The following is a 21,699-nucleotide window of genomic DNA, read 5'->3' on the forward strand; positions in this document are numbered from 1 at the left end:
TTTCATGCCTACATTTTTTAAATTGGAGAAGTATAACATTTGTTTGCTCATCTGGTCAGATACAGAACATGAGTATCAATTTCAGCCTCAGCACAGGCTGGAGTGAACATGGTACTGGATACTAGGAAAGTCAAAGGCAATCTCTCTGTCTGTGAATGGCTGCTACTGTACATCACAATTAGTATCACTCCTACTCTGAAATTCTGGTCTGATCAATCTTTTATCTTGTTCCTTCATATGTTCCTTTCATCCATCTCCCTCCTCCTGTCTTCCTTTTTCCCCATCTCACTCCAGACTTTCTATCATCCTTACTTTCTTCCTCCTGATCCTTTCCTCTTCTTTCCACGAACATTTATTGAGCACATACAAAGGGCAGAACACATTGCCCAGTAGTGCTCCCAGTCTTCAGGGAGTGTATCACTTGATGGTGGTCGTGATGACTGTGCTTAGTGGTGGGCTGAAGGGGAGGGGCTTGGATTTCATCTTATGGGCAGTGAGGATCTATGGTAATTTCTTGACTAAGGGTGAGATAAAAGGGATGGTCCTAAAAATGAATCTTTTTGGATACAAATGAAGGATGAATTGCAGGGAGAAGAGGTTGAAGATGGTGGGACCATTCAGGAGACTCTTTGTGTCTTATTTTGTATTCATGATTCCAGTAATGTTGCTCTAAGGTGAGAAAGACCCTAGTGAGTTTAGAGACAACAATATTGTTGATAATACGAGCAATACAAGGAACGTTTTGAAGAAGAAGAGTCAAAACTTGGTGACCAGATACAAATAGGGAAGGGAGGATAGGACAAGCCCAGTGGTGGTGTACAGTTTAGTGTCAGTATGGTATTTGGAAGTTATTGCTCACATTAGCAGAAATAGGGAAACTGGGAATAGGAAAAGAAAATTAACTCATTTTTATGTATTTTGAATATGAGGTGCCAGTATGGCATTCAAACTTTTGGATGGCTAATTATGAATATCTAATTTTATTATTGTTTGACAAACTTATTAGGAGTTTATGTTCTTATAGATTATTAACTTAATTTCCTTGAGTTCTAGAATACACTATGCTGTTTTAAAGGTTATATTTGCTGATATAATTTTAAGTATTTTATGTTCTAGTAAGCAGATTATCATTGTTGCATGATGTTTGTGATGTGGTGGTTTAGTCTAAATTAGTTTTGGGTTATAATACACTTGTTATTAATAAGAGACAAAACATTGTTTTAACATTTGAATCAATGGAACATAGACTAGCATCGTATACAAATGATGTAATTGAATTGGCAAATGATCTTTGAATAATGCCCATTTATTTAGGGTATTTGGAAAGGTCACTTAATCATCATTTGTTATACCGCTTAAGTATAAATATCAGAAAAAGGTAATGAGATAAAATGTTTAGCCTATAAAATAATTATAGATACTGATTTTAAAAACAATACTGTAATTAAAAAAAAAACAGTAAAGCCAATTCATTGTAATTGTTTAAAGGGCACTGAGATGTTAAAGAGAGAATTTAAGAGTTTTTCAGTCACACCTATCCATACAGCCAGCTAAAGGTTGAGGCATGTGCTTCTACGTCTTTTTGGCTTATTACATAAATTTTTAAGAATATATATCTGTGTATTTTTTAAAGTTAATTTTTACAAAAATGAGATTGGACTATATGTATTATTCTGCCACTTACACTTTTTATTTGAAAACATATCATAAACATCCTTCCTGATCAAAACAAATAGGCTTAATTCTTTTTTTCACAGCTGCATAACATTCCATCGTTGAATTATTCCTGTGTTAAGGATTGTTGGTTTTAAAAGTTTTATATTGAATATCTTAGTTTTTTTAGTTGCCAAAGCCGTTCATCTTGCAAAATCGAATCAAAACAATAGTGAAAAAACTTTCCCCCTAGTATTCATACTGTATATTTCATTTTCTGGTCTTGCAACTTTAGCATTACCAAAACAATACTGTATGATAGGGTTGAGAGCTGTCATACTGTTTCAACAGCAGTTAGTTTTGTAAATTACTATTTGCTAATAACTTGTGAATAATATAATACAAGTTATGGATATATGAACCATTATGAAATATAGGACTTGGACCACAACCTGTATATGGCCACATAATTCTGCTCTCACCCACCCTTCTATTTCATCCACCTGCCTCCCCTCACCTAAGGCATCATTCTATATAGATGTATATCTATATACATCTATATGTATTTCTTAAAGTATATATTTTTATATCATTTTTAAGCTACATAAAAGTATGGTGTATTTAATTTTTTTCACGTTTGTCACTTATGGTGACAAGATTCACTCATACTGTTGTGTGTTGAAGTATGAAATCAGATTTCCTTTAAGTCATTCAATGATTTTGACAGAGTCCTGTAGAATATTCTTATCAGTATTTCCTTTGCTATAGACATTAAACTCTTGAGATCTGTATTGATCACATTGTATTTGTTGTTCGGTTTTCTTTCTTTTCTTCCTTTAACCTTCATTGTCGAGCAGTATGTTTTAGGGGTTAAAACCACTGACCCTGCAGCCAGACCCCCGGGATTTGACCCTTAGATTATTAGTTATTAGTTATTAGTTAACATATGGCTGGATTTTATTAACCCAATTCTATAAAGCTTTTGTTTTTTGGTAGGCAAATTTAAACTACCTTTATTATGATAGGAACTATTTCGTTGCTTTTATTCATTTTCATTTTCAGCTCCATCAGTTATTAATTGCATGAGACATAGACATGCCCTGGTAACCCACCATTTAATGTAGTTTCTGTGATTTTGGACTATTTTCAGTACCTCGTAAGTGGAATCATACAGGAGTTATATTTTTGTGGCTGGCTCATTTCAGTTAGCATAATATCCCCAAGGTTCATCCATGTCAGAGCATATGCCAATTTCCTTTTTTTTTTTTAAGGCTGAATAATCCATTTTATACACAGACCACATTTCACTTATGCATTTGTCTATCATGGATATTTGGGTTGCCTCCACCTTTTGGCTGTTGTGAATAATGCTGCGGTGAACACTTACGAGCAAATGTTTCAAGATGCTGCTTTTAATTCTTTTGGATATACACTGAGAAGTAGAATTGTGGATCATATGGTAGTTCTATGTGTAATTTTTTGAGGTACCTTGCTACTGTTTTTCCATAGTGGTTGCACCATTTTATAATCCTACCAATAGTTCACAAAAGATCTAGTTCCTCCACAGCCTTGCCAACACTTACTATTTTCTGTTTTTTTTTTTAAATAGTAGCCATCCTAATGTGTGTGAAATGATATCTCACTGTAGTTTTGATTTGCGTTTTTCTAATGATAAGTGATGTTGAACATTTTTTTATATGCTTGTGGTCCGTTTTTATATTTCTTTGGTAAAATGTCTATTCGAGTCCTTTGCCCCTTAAAAAAAATCAGGTTATTTTTGTTGAGTTGTAAGAGTTTATATATATATATATATTTTTTTTTTTTCTGGGTATTACTTCCTTAACTCTTTATCAGACATAGTTTGCAAATATTTTCTCTCATTCAACAGATTGCATTTTCACTCCGTTGATTGTGTTCCTTAATACACATACGTTTTGAAGTTTGTAGTCACATTTGTCTGTTTCTTGTCTTCACTGACTGTGCTTTGGTGTCACATCCAGATCATCATTGCTAAATCCACTGTCGTGAAGCTTTTCCTCTATTTCCTTTAGGAGTCTCACAGTTTTAGGTCTCTCTTTTAGACCTGAATACACTTTGACTTAATTTTTATGTATGATGTAAGATAATGGTCCAGTTTCATTCTTTTGCGCATGGAGATATCGAGATGAAAATGTGAACGTTCTATTACTATGAATAGATAATGCTGTATAATCCTTTTAAATAATTTCTTTTTGTCCTTTTATTTCCCATCGGAAGCAGACGTGTAAGTATTAAATATTTTCGGCTCTTCTATTCTCATGCAGTATTTTTAGTCGCATCCAATGTAATGACTCTACATTATTACCTTCTCTTCCTCCCCCTCAGAAAGTCAAACAAAGAAAACCACTTTGCCTTTTCATAACTACAGCAACATGAATGAAGACCTTTCCGTAAAGGAAGAAGTGGCTTTAGGATACTCTTCAAAAAATACATCATTGGAAGATGAAAGAAGTCAGTTACATTCCAGGAAGAAACGTTTTTTATCATATCCAAGATACGTGGAAGTTATGGCCACAGCTGACACTAAAATGGTCCATCACCACGGGCAGAATTTGCAGCACTACGTACTAACTCTAATGTCGATCGTAAGTAAGCTTAACAGGTCCTTTCTATTTCCTAAAGTGTTTAATGTAGTTTTTTGTCACATGTAATTAAAATGTTTTCCCAAACTTTAGACGCAAGCGAATGGTTTATATTTAAGCCAAAAAAGATTTCACTGAAGTTTAGTTGAAATAGATGTGTATAGCAAGTATCCCATTCTGTTACTTGGACAACTTTCTGAAAACTCTGAAATCTTTGAAACAAACCACTTGGAGAACATGCTTGAATCTTTACTTCATCACATGAAGGGCTTCTGCCCCCTAGTGACGGGGAAGATCCTAGTAATAGAACTGATCTTTTGTCCTTTGAATCTGAATTTGTAAAGCTTACCTTATTTCTGCACAGCAGTGGGCGGGATACTAACTTCACTTCTGCTGCGTTCACCAGATCAAATTGGGACACGTGATATTTTAAGTTATCAAGGTGTTTATGGGAATAAAAGGATAGCCTGTTACGAATAGAGCTACTTTAGCGAGTTTGGGATACTAGGATCACTGTAGCTCTGAGAGCTTTTGATGTGATGTTAATATCTCTGCTGAGCAGTGGTGGTGCCTGTATCCTTAGGACAGAATTCTAGCGCGGGTGAAGACGCGCAACTCCGTGCCAGTGGGAGAACTCTATGTCCTGTACGTACATGTATATACGCACGCATAGCTACGTACACCTTCTGTCTGGAGCATTCCTGAATTTAGGCCTGCTTTTTTGAAGTAATTACTAAAAGTGTCCCCTTTCGAGGTACTTTTAAGAGTCCCTTGGCTCACAAGTATCTTGGTTTAGTTGGTGAATTTTGTGATCCCCTGTTTATACACACTTTGGGTATTGGAACATGTATCTCATGGCTCAATGTGTCTCTGTTCACAGGTAGGGAATTCAGGCCTTCTTGATTGAAAAGGCTTGACCAGGACACATGTATAAGCTATTATAAATTTCCCTCAATAAGAACTCTCCAGTTAAGTTCACTATGACTTAACAGAGCCTAAGACCTTGTTATTTTCCTTACATGTAACATTTTATCTTAGATTCTTATGATTATAAATGCTAAGAGTGCATGGTCCCAGTTGCCTAAACTTAGTATCTGGTACTAGTTAGTGAAAGAATGAGTAAATAAGTGACTAAAGTAAAGCTTTTTTTTTCCAGAACGAATGACATTGTAACAGACAAAAAAACCCCAGATGATCCAATATGAGTTTCTGAAATCGGTATAATATAGGCATGTTTCGTTTACTTGAATTGGATTTTTTAAATGACAACAGAGCTATACGTGCAGATTTATCCTGATGACTTTTTAACTTCTGAATCTGAAGTAATTATCTAGATGTATAATTATCTAGATGTGAGTGTGGCATGCTCTTTATGAAGGAATTCTAATGAGAACATTGACATGGAAGATGTCAATTGATGTAGGAAATTATGTCAATTATGTGGAGTGATGTGGGATAAACTTGGCAATTTTAAATGGTTAAAGGAGATATTCATTAAGAAAATTGGGGAAGGGATAGAGATACTGAAGGAAACTATTAGATTTTGTAAATGCAACAGATTTTGAAGCATGTTAAGAGACAACTCTGCTATCAGTGCTTTGGGAAGACTAGGAGAAATAAAGGAACACAAGAGTAGCTTTCCAAGAGTCATTTTGGAATAGCAACAGACTGTTTGGTGATGAGACCACCGTCAGGAAAGTTCTGTTATCTGCATTTTACATAAAAGTCGATATAACCACTGTGAAGAAGGTATTGTGATGTCCTGAATAGATAGATAACTGCAGTTGTCCATGGGAGTTTTAAAGCCAGAATTTCATCAAGGACAAAGCAGATCTTTTGACTTAAGGGAAAGTAAATCTACTTCTGAGATTGCTTGAAACTGAAGACCAGTGCATGGAGATATCATCTGCTGGAGTTTTAGTCCCTCTAGGAGAGCTGACTTCAGTTAAGAGGAGAGGTTTGGAGATGCAGTCAGCTGGTTTGTGTTTAGCTTTCATTCACAGGGAGATACTGCAGCAGGTTGAGGAATGGGGTGCATTCCAAATATTGATGAGGGGAGAGGACAATTTTAGGAGGGTAAGTCCCTCTTTTGAGGTAGTTTGGGTTTTATGCATGCTTTCTTTCCTCTTCCGAGATGGAATTCCAGATGACTTCTAAGCGACCTGGGATTTTTGCTCTCTCCTTTCTCTTTCACTGAATGTTTAAATGAGGATACAAGAAAGTCAGCAGACTTTACGTTTCTGTATATGTATCGTGACTTTATTAGTGAAAAACAGTGGTCATAGCTATATTTGTAGATATGAACAGTGTTAAAGGTGAAAGGAAACTTGGAGAAAGAGCCGATAGACCCTTGCCTGGGACGTTCTTAGTTTCAGTATTAAAAGTCTTATGTCCCTGGAAACTGCAGTCCTGAGCAAAATGGGGCAGTTGGTCACCCTGCATAGAGATTGTCAAATCTAGTCCAACTTGTTTTATCTCCACTTGTGAAGTTCCATTTCCAAAATTGCTCTAAACTAAGAGGAATGCTGTCTTCCCATAAATGTCCCCAGATGTTTCCAGTTCAAGTTGTGCATATTTTGTCCTAATTTTTAAAAAGGCATTAACTGCACTTATTCAAACACACACTTGGGATAGTGGTAATGTTTTTTGGTCACAGTAATTTGGGAAAAGGACAAGAAAATGTGATTTGGACTTGGAATATGATGGAGATCCATTTAAAGAAAAGTTCAAAGTGATGAAAGTTTTTGTGTTGAGCTTCAGATATAATGGGTGAAGTTGCTAAAAGCTTTCAGCAGTGAGCAGATGGATTATATACATAATTTAGAGAGAGGATTATCTACCCTTACGCATCCTGTACAATGTAAACAATTATGCTATCTTCTCAAACTTTTTCTTGGCTTTCAACAATTTAACAACGTCTAAGTGCAGTGATATAGAAATAATGTGTGTGATTTAATTCTTTTTTTAGAGTGCTTTACTCATATTGTAAAAATAGCTTAGTGATCTCTATGCAAAGTGTTTCTAGAAATAACATTAAAATTAGCTGGGAAGAACACATTTGTGGTGTATAGTACGTCTAATGAAAAAAGTGTGTGTTAAATGAGCAGAGATGTTCAATTATTTGCTATTCAATCCAAAGCTTTTATCCTTAGAGAATTTGAGTGACGTTATCAGGTTCAAATGTCATTTTACATGCGTAATGAAACTACCAAAGTATATATAAACGGGGGAAATTACTTTCTTTGACAGATTTATTTTGATATTCAGTGACTTACTGTTTAATAAAGCTTGAAAATACTTTGTCAGAAACCTCCATACTCTATTGTGTTTACAAAGGTCTGACTTGATTGTATTCACCTTGTTATAGAATTAATAATGTAAATTTAATGAGTGTCATTTGATTCTCAGGAATTAGCCCTCTTTATTAAAACAGGTTGTTATTAGAGGCATTTATCAACTAGAAACCCTCACATGCATTACATTGACTTAATATCATTGCTTTCAATTCTTTGAGTTGCTTTTACTGATTTTAGTTAGGATAGGGAAATTTTTCGACTAAAATAAAAACTAATGATTTACTTTCCTACTTTGTTTAACCATTTATGTTACCTTTTCCTTCAACTCAGTGCTCTGCTTGTTCTTAATTCTTTGCACATATTTACTTTGTATATATGTGGAATGTCATTTTCTAACTTGAAAACAGAAAAAAAATCTTTCTGAGAAGAGTAGTGATCTTTGTAGACAAAAATCTGTTCACTTTATTAAAGTCAGTTTTTTATAGATGACTTTGAAAGTGAAGGTGGTCATAAGGTGCAAAATTCCAGTTGTAAGATAAATTACTCCTGGGAATGTCATGTGCAGCATGGTGACTGTGGTTAAAAATACTATATTATATATTTGAAAGTTGCTAAGAGTAGATATGAAAAGTTCTCATCATAAGAAAAAAAATTGCAACTATGTATGGTAATGGATGTTAACTAAACTTACTGGAGTGATCTTTTTGCTATATATGCAAATATCAAGTTGTTGTACACCTAAAACGAATACAATACTATATGTCAATTATAATTTAAAAAAAATAGATAAAATAATAAAATAGAAGGTGGTCTCTAAACTTGCCATGTGAGAACATTTGCTGAAGCTCTAGTTAGAAATTATTTCCAAATGGTTTATCAGTTTAATGGTGATAGAAATTTGTTTCATGCTTTGCATGAACTATATTTAGCCTGGGATTTTTCTTAAAATATTTAAACAATTCATACAATTTCTTCATCTTTTGCCAAGTAATGTTTACTATTCTATGAGACCTGCAGAGAATTATGAATTCTACGTGCCAGGGAAGCAAACACTTAAAGAATTAAAGATTGAACACACTTTAATGATATCAATAAAAGTTGTAATACGTAGAGCTCTAAAATGGACTGGTTACAGTTAATATATACAATATTACACGGCTCGATAGAACAGAAAACTACCTTAGAAATACGGTTTAGCACTTCCTAAGTGTCGTCTGTGGGGTGGGAACCTAGTTATGTGGCATCTTCCATGGAGGGGAAAGTGGACTTGGACAAGTAGTTGTGTGAAATGGTGCCTACAATGACGTGGAGATCTCTCGGAGGTTTAATAAATGTGTGTATTTGCTAGCCTAGTCAAGATTCCATCAAGATACCTGTTTAATTTTTTTTTTAATCAACTTTTCTCAAACTGTGGAATGATTTTGTTCTTTAAAGCAAATGTTCTCACACCCCTTTCCCAACAGCATCTGGTAAGGAGTCATCTGATGACCCCAGGGCATTGTGACCAACGGTGCTCAGTGCCTCAGTGTGGTTGTGGCTACTGAGACAAAAAGCAGATAAATCCATTTCCAGAGCTGCACAGCTAACTTATAACTAGCAAGGGCTAGAACTAAAACCCAGGTCTCCCAACTGCATACGACTTCTGAAGCCGTGATCGAGAGACCAGAGCGGGACAGCGTCAGGAGCTAGGGCATGAACCACATCCGGGTTCTGAGGTATCCTGTGTACCAAGAGCTAAGTAGGAAGGACTTAAGTGTAGAATGCTGAACTTCCTTGAGATCAGAATAAGGAGTCAGAGCTGAAGCTTGACTGCCTCGGATGGAAGTCTTTCTGTTGTTTGACCAGCAGCCTAACATTCAGCGTGTTACTTCCCTTCTCTGTGCCTTAGTTTTCTTATCTGGAAAAGGGGCACAGTAGTTTCTCGCTCATAGGGTTTGTTGTGAGAATTATTAAATGAGTTAACCCATTTAAACTTCGATCACGCCTGGCACACAATAAACATTCAGTAACTGTTATTTCTACTTTTGTAGTCATGGGGAAGTAGCAAGCGTGACACCCTATGGTTATGATGATCTAATACAGGGTGGTTGTTTTAGGGAAGAGAGAAGCATGCTGTACGTGGTAGTTAGAAAAACCTTTGAAGTAGCAAGTGGGCTTTCTGGTCATTCATCTGCCTGATTCATAATTCAGCCTAATTGAATAGTCATTCAATGAAAGCGCCTCTAAATATCCAAATACAGCAAAAGGAATATGTGTATGGAGTGTCAGCACATCAACGTTAATACATAAAACAAGAGGAGGGGCATACAATTAAATGAACAAGACGACCTTCTTATAGAAACATGCCGTTTTAGTGTAAAAGCAGAATACCAACCTGAGGGGATTTTGTGGGGGGGGTGTATGTGAATAATGATTTAAACTGAACCACCTGTTTTTGTATCCTTTACCCTGGAAAACTGACTTTTTTAAGGGCAGAGATCATGCTCTATTCATCTGTGTACTTAGTAAGCAACAGTGTTTGACAGGCAGTAGAGAGTCAATAAATACTGAAAGAAGTAATGAAACTGTGATGTTCTTGGATCCTGTGCTTTGAATTGGCCATCCTGTGACAACTAATTTGAAACATATGAACTAGAGCCAGCGTCATTGGTAACGTATGTCTTTTCTTTGGAAAACGTTTTCGAAGTAGTAATTAACAGCTATTGTTGATTGCTCTGAGCCAGGCTGTGATCTAAATGCTTGTTTGTGCACCATCTCATGTATTCCTTAGAGCAGCCAGGTAAGTAGGTGTCATCAAGAGGCAGTTAGAATCTGAACCTGGACCTGTTTAATTTAAAAGACTATGCTTCTCAGCCTTTCCATCTTACATCATTATTTGAATTCTCTTTTCCCTAGTGTTACTGTAGCAATATATTTAGAAACACACTGTCAGAACACTGGGGATATGCTTTAAATTCTAGCTGGTAGGTTGGTCTCTTTTCAATAAAAAGGTGCCACATCTGTTTCCTTCTGAAACTGAAAATCTTCTTGTGATTATACATTTTATCCCTAATATTGTCACATCTAGATTGTCATTTGTAGTCAACGTTATTTCGGGCAACGAGTAGAGAAATTAGCCATTTAGATATTTCGCGGTGCCTGAGCTCTTTTCTCTGGAGTACTGGGAATGCACGATGGCCTGTGACAGAAGTCTTCACAGCTAGTTTTCATTTTTCAAGGAAAAGAGACTTTGGGCTGACCTCTGTGCTGTAGGCTTGTAATTTGACTTAGGGACGCATCTACTCACTACTAACCTCACACGATCAGAGGATAATGCCGAAGTCACAAATATGGGTATACTTTGTTTTCTACAGTAGATATTCATTTTCCATGCAACTTTTAAGATATGTATTCATCAATTCAGCTACAGATTTCCACAACTCCCATTTTAAAGTCAGCGGTACTGCAGTGCTAACAGACCAGCTTGAAATTGCTGGTCACCTGCCTGTCCCTGCCTTAACTGCACTTACTCTCAACTCCTCTGGGGCGACCACCACTCTTACCAAAAAATGCTAGAGCCACAGGCATCGCTGTGGGTAAAGATGGCAAACCTGTATTTGTGGCTGGGCAGCTAAAACAAGAGGAGAGATGCTGGAATGTGTATTTAAGTTCAGGCTGACCCGACAGGATCCACATTTCCAGAGATGTTTTTGGCTCTGGTTCTGGTAGTACTCCATGTGGCATTAGACATGTTATTCATTGTGTTGAAACAACCCTGGCTGATAGAGGGAGGGCACCAGTACTGGTACTTCTAGGAAACTGTAAGTCCCACAAGGTCAAGGACCACGTCCTCCTTCCCCAGCTCCGGGTCTCTACAAAGCAAGGAGCCGTTGCTGAATGTTTATTAAATAAATGAGAGAAGTAGCCCCTTCTGAAGGAATTGCTGTTTTGGTTTGGGCAGTGGTCCAAGAGATGGTGATCCCAGTTTCAGAAGCAATTTTCATTGCACAGGTGGCCCAAATCCAGAGGGTTATGCCTCTAAAGGAGAGCAAGGCAGAGGCAGTGGCCATGGAAGACAGTTCTGCTGTCTTGTGGTGCCACAAGACAAGGATATACCCCAGTGAATTCGACAGCACCTTAACTACGGGTCATTAACCAAGCCCATGCAGGGTGCCTGGTAGAGCTGAGCTCTGCAGTTTTGGAGACTGAAAGACCAGATTATGACGTATGACTTCTATGGCTCTTTATGTGATTCTGAATGATTTTGTCGGCATGGATTTTAGTAGTGCTAAATATTAAAAGTCCTATGCATATTCAGAATTGAAAATACGCATGGCAGAAACTGAGACTGAAAATCATAGCAGAAAAGGTTAGGTAACACTACCAGAAAAGAATAGGTAAAAACTTGTGTATTTATTTTTATGATATATTGTGAACACGTAAAAGGTGGATTGTGACACAGAAATGTAATGAATTTCTTTTTTCTTCTTTTTTTGTTTCTGTTTTTTTATTTTTAATTTAAAATTTTTTCCCTATTTTTCTTTTCTCTTATTTTAGTGAATTTCTTGCTGAATCATCTGTAACGGTCATTTCCAAGCTCTAACATGGACACATGTGTCCACCTCACTTGAGGATCTTGTTAAAATGCAGACTCTGGCTCACTAGTCCAGGGTGGGGCCTGGGGTTCTGCATTTCTAACTGGCTCTAGGTGATCAGTGGATGGGTCTCAGTGGCAAGATTTAGCATACTGTTTCTCAAACTTGGCTTCATATTGGAATCATTTAAAAAATGCCAGGAAAATTTAACAAGATACTGATGCCTGAGTCTCAACCCTAGAGATTCTGATTTAATTGATAAAGGATGTGGCCTGAACTTTGGGACTTGTGAAAAGCTCCCAAGGAGATTCTAATGTGCAGCTAAATTTGAGAATTGATGCTCTCAGACTGGTTTCAATTTACTTTTGAGGGAAAAATATTCATTTTAAGCATCTAATCTTACATTTTTTCCTTGCAGGTTGCAGCAATCTACAAGGACTCAAGTATTGGAAATCTTATAAACATAGTAATTGTAAAATTAGTGATAATTCACGATGAACAGGTAAGAGACAGTTCTAAAAGTAGTAAACCTAGCTGTCGTAGGCTCCTAGAAGGAATATATAGAGAGATTATGAAACTCTTATTAGAAATGAGATATTTTTAAAATGTGTGTCAAAAAACTTGATTTGAGAAGGAGGGAGTTTAACTTTTTCTGTCATGATGGAAATGACAACCAAGGAGCTAACAAAGATTAATAGACAACTAAAAATGTTAAGGTTTAAAACATTCAGGTGTTCACTTTTCCCTTCTTACTGTTGAAGAATTTAAAATTAATAGACAATTTAAAAATTTAAGGTTTAAAACATTCAGGTATTCACTTTTACCTTCTTACTGCTGAAGGATTTAATGTATGGTAAGTTTTAAGAGTTAGTTTTTTGACCCTAAATATTGGATAGTTACACTGAGAAGGTCTAATTCGATTCTGTTTTGGTTGCAATGTTTTAAGCCTTATTCCTAAAATATGTTTGTGATATGAGGGAGAGAGGATGCCATTTCTTCACACGCCTGTGAAAATGCCGTTTGATCAATTGCATTAACACTGACAAGCTTGGAAGGGAAAGAGGCCATGGATATTTTGATGTGATGTTCAAGCACTCATTTCTCGTGTGTAGGAAGGACCAGTCATCAGTTTTAACGCAGCCACCACGTTACGCAACTTCTGTTTGTGGCAGCAAACTCAGAATGTTCTTGATGATGCTCACCCGTCCCACCATGACACTGCCGTTCTTATCACCAGGTACGGCTTTAGAAACGACCCTTTCTCTCCTGCGTGGTTACCAACACTTCTTGTTACCTTAATTCTTTATCAGTACTACACAGAAGCATTCTGTGAATATTGTATTACAAAAGATACTATCGAATGAAAGTATTCTGTTTTCTCAGACCAGAACACTGAGTTGATTCCTTAGGAAATTAGCAGCATTAGATTGCTAAGTAACAGTTTGACCTGAACAAAAGTAATTACCTTATTATATTAGTGACAGAAAAATTACTTGGAAATTAACATAGTTACCGTACTTAGAATACGTTTTGTTCCATCCCTACTTTAAATTTGGTTTGGACTCCCTATACTTAAAAAAAACCCCAAAAAACTATCTGCTCCTTGTTTGGTGCTCGGTGCCTGTCTTAATTACTGGGCTGCATTTGCTAGGGTTTTTCTCAAATCTATTTACTTACATGGAAAACAGCTCTGCTACTATGAAATGATTATCCATTTTACAAGTACCACTACGCGTTGTTAATTCACACCTTCGTTTTAGCAACACTGATGCTACTCAAATATTTAGATCCTGGGTTTGTTGTTTGTTTTGGCTGGTTGGTTGGCCAAAGGGGAAAATCTTTTGCTTGAGGGTCAGACTCAGAAATCTTGGCTCTCTAGAACCCTGAAATGCAAACCTTTAGTCCATGTAAGACAGCTGGCATGTAGTCCACGTGCTTTATCTCTTTTCCAGATGAAAGCAGAATTGACTGAAATTTATACGCAGTAGTCTATTGTCAATCTGTGGATCTGCCCTGGGTTATAGGTAGAGGCCAAGCTGGAGATAACGAGTTAAAGATGGGAGGGAAGAAAAGGGCTGTAAGAGCAGACCACGGGGAAAGAGACTAGAGAACTGTCATATTGAATGGTTAGGGACTAAGTAATGCAGAAGCAAAAAATTTAAGCAACTCGGTAACATTTGAGAACATCATTATTTTGCAGCAGATAATTATAGCTGAAGTTCATAAAGACATTAAAACATTAAGAAAAGAGTATTTTACATGTGCTACTGCGTAAGGAAAGACAGAGAGGTGAAAAATACACTTACGAAAGCTTTTCATTGAACTTGGTTAAGCTTCAACTGTTTACAGTAATCACTTTTGTTCAGCACCCGTTGCCTATTAATAGGCAAAAATGGTGCAATACTCTAGGTTTAAACTTAATTGAGAGCTTGAAAGAACTGGAGTTTAGAAGTCAGTCTGGGGCAATAGTCTTAACGTAATTAAAGCTTCTTTATCTTTGTTTTGACTTGTTGCAAAAATATTTTCTGAAAATGCTTCAAAATCTTTTGTTTTAAGGGAAGACATTTGTGGAGCTAGAGAGAAATGTGACACACTAGGTAAGTTATTTGGTAAATTAAATACAGCTTATGGAGTCATTTATTGAGTTATTGAAAACGTTTAGATTATTTTCCTTCTAATTTACGCATTAATCATTTTGATTAGTGTCTTGATTAATGATTACAGCATCACTATTATTTGATTCTGCTTCTATAAGTTTTAAAGAAAAAATAAGAGCTACGTATCAATTAACTACTAAACATCCAGTGCTGTGCAGAGCTTGACATGTTTAAAGTGTTTTATTGTGTAATATTTGATCCATACAAAATAATACATAATAACTTACATGCAAATTTGAAGCAAAATAATGAAATAAATAGCCATGAATCCACCACCAGATTTCAGAATTAGAAATTTATCAGTACTGTTGTATGTATGGCCTTAAGCCCGTTGTGTTTTCCCAAGAGGTAGCCAATAGCATAAATTTTGTATGTGCCAGTTCCTTTCATCTTTTGAAAGATAGTTTTATTGCATATGTATGTATTCCTAAAAGAAATTGTTTGCTTTTGCCTCTTTTTGAGCTTTAGCTCATGCATTTTCACTGTGGTACAATAATTCATACACACTTTACATATCTATAACTTGTCACTGAATATTTGGGCTGATTTCAGCTGCTTTCTATTATGAACTTTATTGTAAGAGCCAGGGTATATCTCTGTGATTAGAACTGCACATCATTAAGTGTGCTAATGTGCAACTTTATAAGATATACAAAATTATTTTCTAAAGTGGTACCATTTTGCATCTTTATCAGTAGTGTATGAGCATTCCTTTTGATTGTGTCCTTATCCAGAAAAGAATCTTCAGACTTCTCATTGTAGTTATATGTTTAAAATATGTCTGGCAAGTCTCTAGCTAGCCCAACTTTCTCTGGTTTAGTATTTGCTGGACTTATCTTTTCTTCTAATTTTCCAATGTTTTTATACTTTAGGTGTTTTTCTTGGAAACAACATATAATTGGATTTTAAAATAACATCCATAATAACTCAGTTTAGCTGCCAAAGTTGGGCTGTTTACATTTATTGTAATTATTGTTATATGTTAGTTTATATATGCCATTTTGTTTTTTGTTTCTGTTTATTCCATTTTGTACTCTGTCCGTGCCCCCCCGCCCTTTGGCCTTTCTCTGGGTTAAGTTCTTAAATTAGATTCTTATTTTAGTTTTCCTATTTCAAGTTGAAAATTATATGTACTATTCTATTGTTTTTGAAGTTAATCTGGCTTTTTGCTAGCATACTTAAGTTAACTTTGTCTAAAACTCTCTCCTAAGCAAATTCTATCTTAGATTTCTTAAACTTTGTTATATATATATGTATGAGGCAGGGCAGGGAGACAATATGTATTAGATTTTGGAGGTTTGGGGACTTGATAGTTCTCATACATCATGAGCTCAGGGTTCTTTAAAAAGGTATTTTTTATTACTTGTCTAGTTTCTTTGTGGTGGGAGGACTGTCTAAAAACTCTAATCTTTCACAAATGTGGAAGTAGACTCCTCCTTCTCTAATCTTTACAACAGACTCCATCATCTTCTTACAGACCATTCTCTGACTTTGTTGGATTTATTTTTGAGTCAATCATCTAAGAAGAACCCGTTGAATATGTTATGTTTCTTACATTATTTATGCCTTATTGTCACATCTTTATACTGAAAGTTAAGTATGAATATGTCTGCCATGTCGTACTATTTTTTAATGATTTAATGCTAGACATTCTGGGCTATTTATGTAAAAGTGGGTGGTCTCCTAGCCCCCTTTCATTTTTTGCAGTTTTCAGCCACTCCTGTGCACATAAATCTAGACTACGGATCATAGTGACATCTAGAAACCTAGACTACAGAAATCAAAGTAATCTTATTATCTTTTCAGTCAAGAGTAATGATGATGATAACGATAGCTGATATATTTGAGTGTTTACTGTACATCATATGTTATATTAAGATTTCACGTGATTTAACTCATTTAATCTTCACAACAAACCTATGAAGAAAGACCTATTATTCCAATTTTATAAATGAGGATAAATAATCTGCACAAGTCTACACAGCTTGTGTTAGCACAAGTTTCAGTATTTTATTTTTCCATCTAAAATATGTGGGAAAAAATAACAAACTAAGAATAGTTCTTAATGATAAATTCAAGATGCTGGTAAAAATTACTAGACTTCTTGCATGTCGCTCCTTTTGCAAATATCGTTGCCTTAGTCTCTGTGTTTTACAAAGTACGCTGAAAAATGGGTTTTATTCTTCAAGGTGGTAGATTGGTGACTCTGTGCAGCTTCGTGCCCGTCCAGACACAGGGAATCTGTGTCCAGTTTGGGCTCCTGCTACTTTGTTCTATCTCTGCCCCGTTTTAGGGAACCCCGAGCAGCATGAGTGAAGCCATCAGTCAGCTGCTTGTAACCATAGCGCTGTACATTCACTTCAATTTCTGTTGGTCTTGCTTATCTAATAGAGATATTTGAGCTTGGTCTCTCATCAATGCATATTTTTATAGACCTGTGACTAAAATGTTCAGTTTAGAATATATCCATCCTTAAGCATAAAACACAAAGTTTGCATGGTAATGGACTCAATATTGTGTTCCAAATATATACACAGCCCTGAAAATGGATACACTGGAATTGAGCCACTAGGCAAATTGAAAATACTAATGAAGGCAAGGGAACACTAGCACAGTCATGAAAAAAAATGTTAAAAATAATTTTAACTAATTCGGACAAAGGAGGAAAATAAAATTGACCAAAAATTTGCACATGCAAGTATGAATTTATAATCTTAGGGAAAACAGTAATTCCCTCATACTTTCTACAGAGGACTGTTAAAGAAAGAGTATCTTTCAGTTTTTTCCCTCCTTGCTTTTGGTCTCGATTCTAACTAAGAAAAAGTTCTTTTTAGGGGGACGTTGCCCAAGCAAGGCCTTTGGCAGTGGGGTCAGAAAGAGGGCAGATCTTTTCTCTTTGTTAAAAATGTGCTGCTGAGTGAACTAACTAGTCTGACTTTTCCCAGCGATTTTCGATTCCTGAGTTTAACTTCCATTTCTTTGAGGGCACAGTGAAAACGTTCTAATTGTTAGGAAACCTACCTTAAACACTAGGAAAATGTCTGTGTTTTCAACTTTTATGACTTAAAGAATACATAGGAGGAGAGAGCTAAAACACAGTAGCTAATATAGGTATTTATTCTATATTAAGAAATTTCTAATGTGAAAATGTTACAGTAAGAATCCAGTTACTTTATATATGGAAATCTTTTTTTATGAAAGGAATCATCGTAGGAGAGCAGATAAATTTGCGAGCGAATACTGAAGGATAGCAATAGCAAAAACCATGACATTGTATCAGAAAGTAAAATGAAATGCTAACTTGGTTGATGATGAATATGGATTATTGTAATGAACATTTGCTTTGAATTTCTTATACTAGATTAAAGGACTGTATCAGCTAACTTCATCTTTCAGCAGCAATTCGAGATGCACGTTACTATTTAAATGAGTGACTAGATCTTGACATGTGATACATTTTCCATTGCTGAAATAGTTACAGAATTGAGTGCTTGCAGAAATTGTGTCTTTATCAAGTTTTATTTAATGTATATTAAATCCAGGCTTTATTCTAAGCATTTAACATATTTTTATCCATTTAATTATCATGTGGTAATTGAATAATTGTATGCTGCTTCAGTTCTTTAAAAAGTTAAAGAAAACTTACGGAATTATATTATTCTGTGCTATTTTCTTTATTAGTGCTATGACCAATTTAAACATTCATTACCTCTCCTACAACCCACACTAATGTGGCTTACACTTTATTCTTCTTGTAATGAATATTCTTTTCCTTTTCCTGTCTTAAGAAAATTATTTTTCATCCCTTATTCTGAATTATTTTCTTCAATAAGAGATTCTAAGAATTTGCTAAAAAGTTTTCAACTACAGACAAATCATTCTGTTCTTATTTTTCTTCTCTTGATAAAATGTTCGTGCAATGTTAGCAGTCCACTCGGCATTCATTTCTAAGTAGTAACGCCAATGATAAATGCCAAATGATAAACACAGTGCTTTCTGTATGATTTTGGTATTTTCAGTTCTGATGAAATACAAACGTGAATTTTTTCAGGTTTAGCAGAATTAGGTACCCTGTGTGATCCTTTACGGAGCTGCTCTATCAGTGAAGAAAATGGACTTAGTGCCGCCTTTACCATTGCCCATGAGCTTGGGCACGTGTAAGTACCGCCTGCCACCTCAGTACTGTGCCTTCTGTATACCTCTGCACAAATGCCTAAGATTCCGTCTTCAGCTGAGTAATTAGCACCATAATTTCTTTATAAAATGTGAGTAGTGTAATTTTCACCCCTGAAATGCTAACTCTGGCTCTTTTGTGATCTATGTTAGGTCAGACAGGCTACACAGATCAACAGACTAAGCAAAGAACTAGAACTTGGGAATTCTTTTATTTCATTTACTGTATTGGATTACATGACAAGCACTCTGGCCTCTGTCCCTTGTTGCCCTATACATGACCAGGTACTGTGCTCTACCATCTCATGGGAGGGCCTGCAGGGGCCCCTGGTTCTGGGGACGCCCCTAGGTATTTGTAATACCAACTCACTTCCTGCTCTTATAGCTCACAGCCTCAGCAGAGGATGTGGCCTGTGGGAATGTCTCAATCACTTAATTTATTTTTTTTTAATTTTCTCCCAGCTCCATATTTTTTGTTTTTGTTCTTATTTATTGGTGAAATTTGAGATTCTCCTCTCTGTTCTTGCGTTATTAGAAATTCTACTGGGGTTTTATGCTCTAAAAATGTAGAGGCCATGATTTCCCATGATACCCTTGGAGCTCCTGTAGAAAAAATCAGAAACCCCTAGAAACTCATCCTCTGAAAAATGGTTCCAGGTGTGCCCCCAGGACTCCTCTGATTCTTTGGTTATCTGCTAATGAGGAATTGAGGGTAGAGCTGCCTCTCTGAATGGACTACATTTTCTTTTCCTGGTCATGACATCATTAGAGTATTTCTCTGGAATAATTTCAAGTCGAGATCCTTTTTATTAAACTAGTGCCTCTTCAGTTCCCTTTACCATGGTTATAGCTCATGATCATCAACAAGAGGCAAACTCAGATCTTCACATCATTTGTTGAGGTCGAGGACAGGGTCAGGAGTGTACATGATGCACACTGTGCATTGCAGCAACATCTGAGAAGCAGTATTTGCTGGTTTCCAAGGGTGCAAACTGGTAGAAGAGTGTTCTTGCAGAGAGTCCCATCTTAGACATTTATTTTCTTCCTGAGAAACTCTTTAGGTGTGTTTAGAATATTGGTAAGTAGCTTATTTAAAGCACCGAGTTAAGTACAAATTTTGGGAGGCAAGGACCTGAGTTAGGTGGTTTCAATGTTCCTTCTAAATGCGAGGTTTCACTTAGATCCTCCAAAGAATGTGTAGGATCTGTTGCTGACCAGCTAACTATTTAATATCAATGCTCTTGTTGTGATGATTAGGTTGACCTTTAGGAATATTTTTATTATTCCAGTTCTGTCAATCACCGTGTATTCATCATAGACCAGAAAGAGCACGTGGGCTGTTTCATAGGAAATAGATGGAAACTGTAGTATGATACGGAATTAGGGCTTAAAGAAGTTTTTTTGTTTGGGTTTTTTTTTTTTTTTTTTTTGATACTGTAGTAGTTGTCAACGGTCTAGAATTTAGTGCGGTAGAACCTTTACCTAATCTTTCTACACACGTCTCCTAGGCGATGTGTGTGCAAACTGCTGCTGTTTTTAAGGGAACGCTATGTCCATATTGTGGTGAGGTGAGCCAGAACCCAAATATTTTGATTGTTTCAATTCAGATACCAAATCAGTGGACTGTGCTACTGATCAAAGTTTTGATCTAGTGTTTCTTGGACAGCAAATGCTCTAAACATGAAGGTACCCCTAGCATTATAATACTTCATGGCAAGATCAAGAGTACAAATCCTGATGTAATCAGATTTATCTGCATTTTAGATTATACTATAAATATAAGAGATTTGTTTCTAATGTTGTGTACATAGTTTAGTATTCTTTTTAAAGTGCTTATTTTTATTTTTAGATTTAATGTTCCACACGATGATAGTTTTAAATGTAAGGAAACTGGAATTAAACATCAATATCATGTAATGGCTCCAACTTTAAATTACCACACCAGTCCTTGGACCTGGTCAAAATGCAGTCAGAAATATATCACTGAATTCCTAGAGTAAGTGATTTTGTTATTTAGTTAAATAATTGCGCATTTATTAGATTATAAAATTTGAAACTTGTGTGTTCTTGTGCGATGCAATTTGTTGAGTTTTTTATTGTTTCAATTTAAGCTTCTTTTCACTGTACAAATGGATGTTTAAAAACAAGGAAGGAATTATATTATTTCATTCATGAAAAATTATTTTTTTGAGGGGGTCAGTTCAGGTCTAGTTATTATTATTATTATTATTATTATTATTATTATTATTATTATTATTATTATTATTATTTTAATTTGGGCTCATCATTGTGGTAGAAACTCCTTTTGAGGAGAGACTTAAAGGGAATCAAAGCTTCCCTACGTGTGAGTCCTTTCAGAGGTGTAACATGTTGAGAGGAGTTGAGCGGCTCCGGTTTGAGATGCCCCTGCAGGCAGAGAATGGCTAAAGTCAAACTATGAATATTCTAAATAGCTCTCCAAAGCCGCAGGGTTATGGAGACTCCAGGTCTACTTGTTCTTTTGGAGGCTTTTCCTAGCTCTGAGAGAGGAGGGAGACCCAGGGACTTCTTGCCTTGTCTCTTTAACTCCCACCAGGTTTCTTCACTTCCCAACTTCTTATCCAAATGTTATTTCTGTCCTAATTATTGAAACTTGTCCAACAGTCAAGGCCAAGTCATCTTTTTGTATAAACACAATACTGTTTCATTTCTTTTACTACGTATTCTAATCGCCAATTTATACAGT

At 35.9% G+C, this 21,699-nt stretch overlaps 1 protein-coding gene across 2 annotated transcripts in view; it reads left to right on the plus strand.

Annotated features, from left to right (window-relative positions):
* The window catches only part of ADAMTS20 (ADAM metallopeptidase with thrombospondin type 1 motif 20), a 134,983-nt gene that overhangs the window by 28,792 nt on the left and 84,492 nt on the right, over positions 1 to 21,699 (plus strand). For both annotated transcript variants that reach the window (XM_074374995.1, XM_074374996.1), the window contains exons 4-9: positions 4,018 to 4,277; positions 12,563 to 12,646; positions 13,257 to 13,381; positions 14,701 to 14,741; positions 18,853 to 18,958; positions 20,824 to 20,970. In XM_074374995.1, coding sequence (XP_074231096.1) covers positions 4,018 to 4,277; positions 12,563 to 12,646; positions 13,257 to 13,381; positions 14,701 to 14,741; positions 18,853 to 18,958; positions 20,824 to 20,970 — 763 coding nt within the window. The remainder of the gene's footprint in view (positions 1 to 4,017; positions 4,278 to 12,562; positions 12,647 to 13,256; positions 13,382 to 14,700; positions 14,742 to 18,852; positions 18,959 to 20,823; positions 20,971 to 21,699) is intronic.

The sequence above is a fragment of the Camelus bactrianus genome, chromosome 12, assembly GCF_048773025.1.
Source record: "Camelus bactrianus isolate YW-2024 breed Bactrian camel chromosome 12, ASM4877302v1, whole genome shotgun sequence".
Lineage (NCBI taxonomy): Eukaryota > Metazoa > Chordata > Mammalia > Artiodactyla > Camelidae > Camelus > Camelus bactrianus.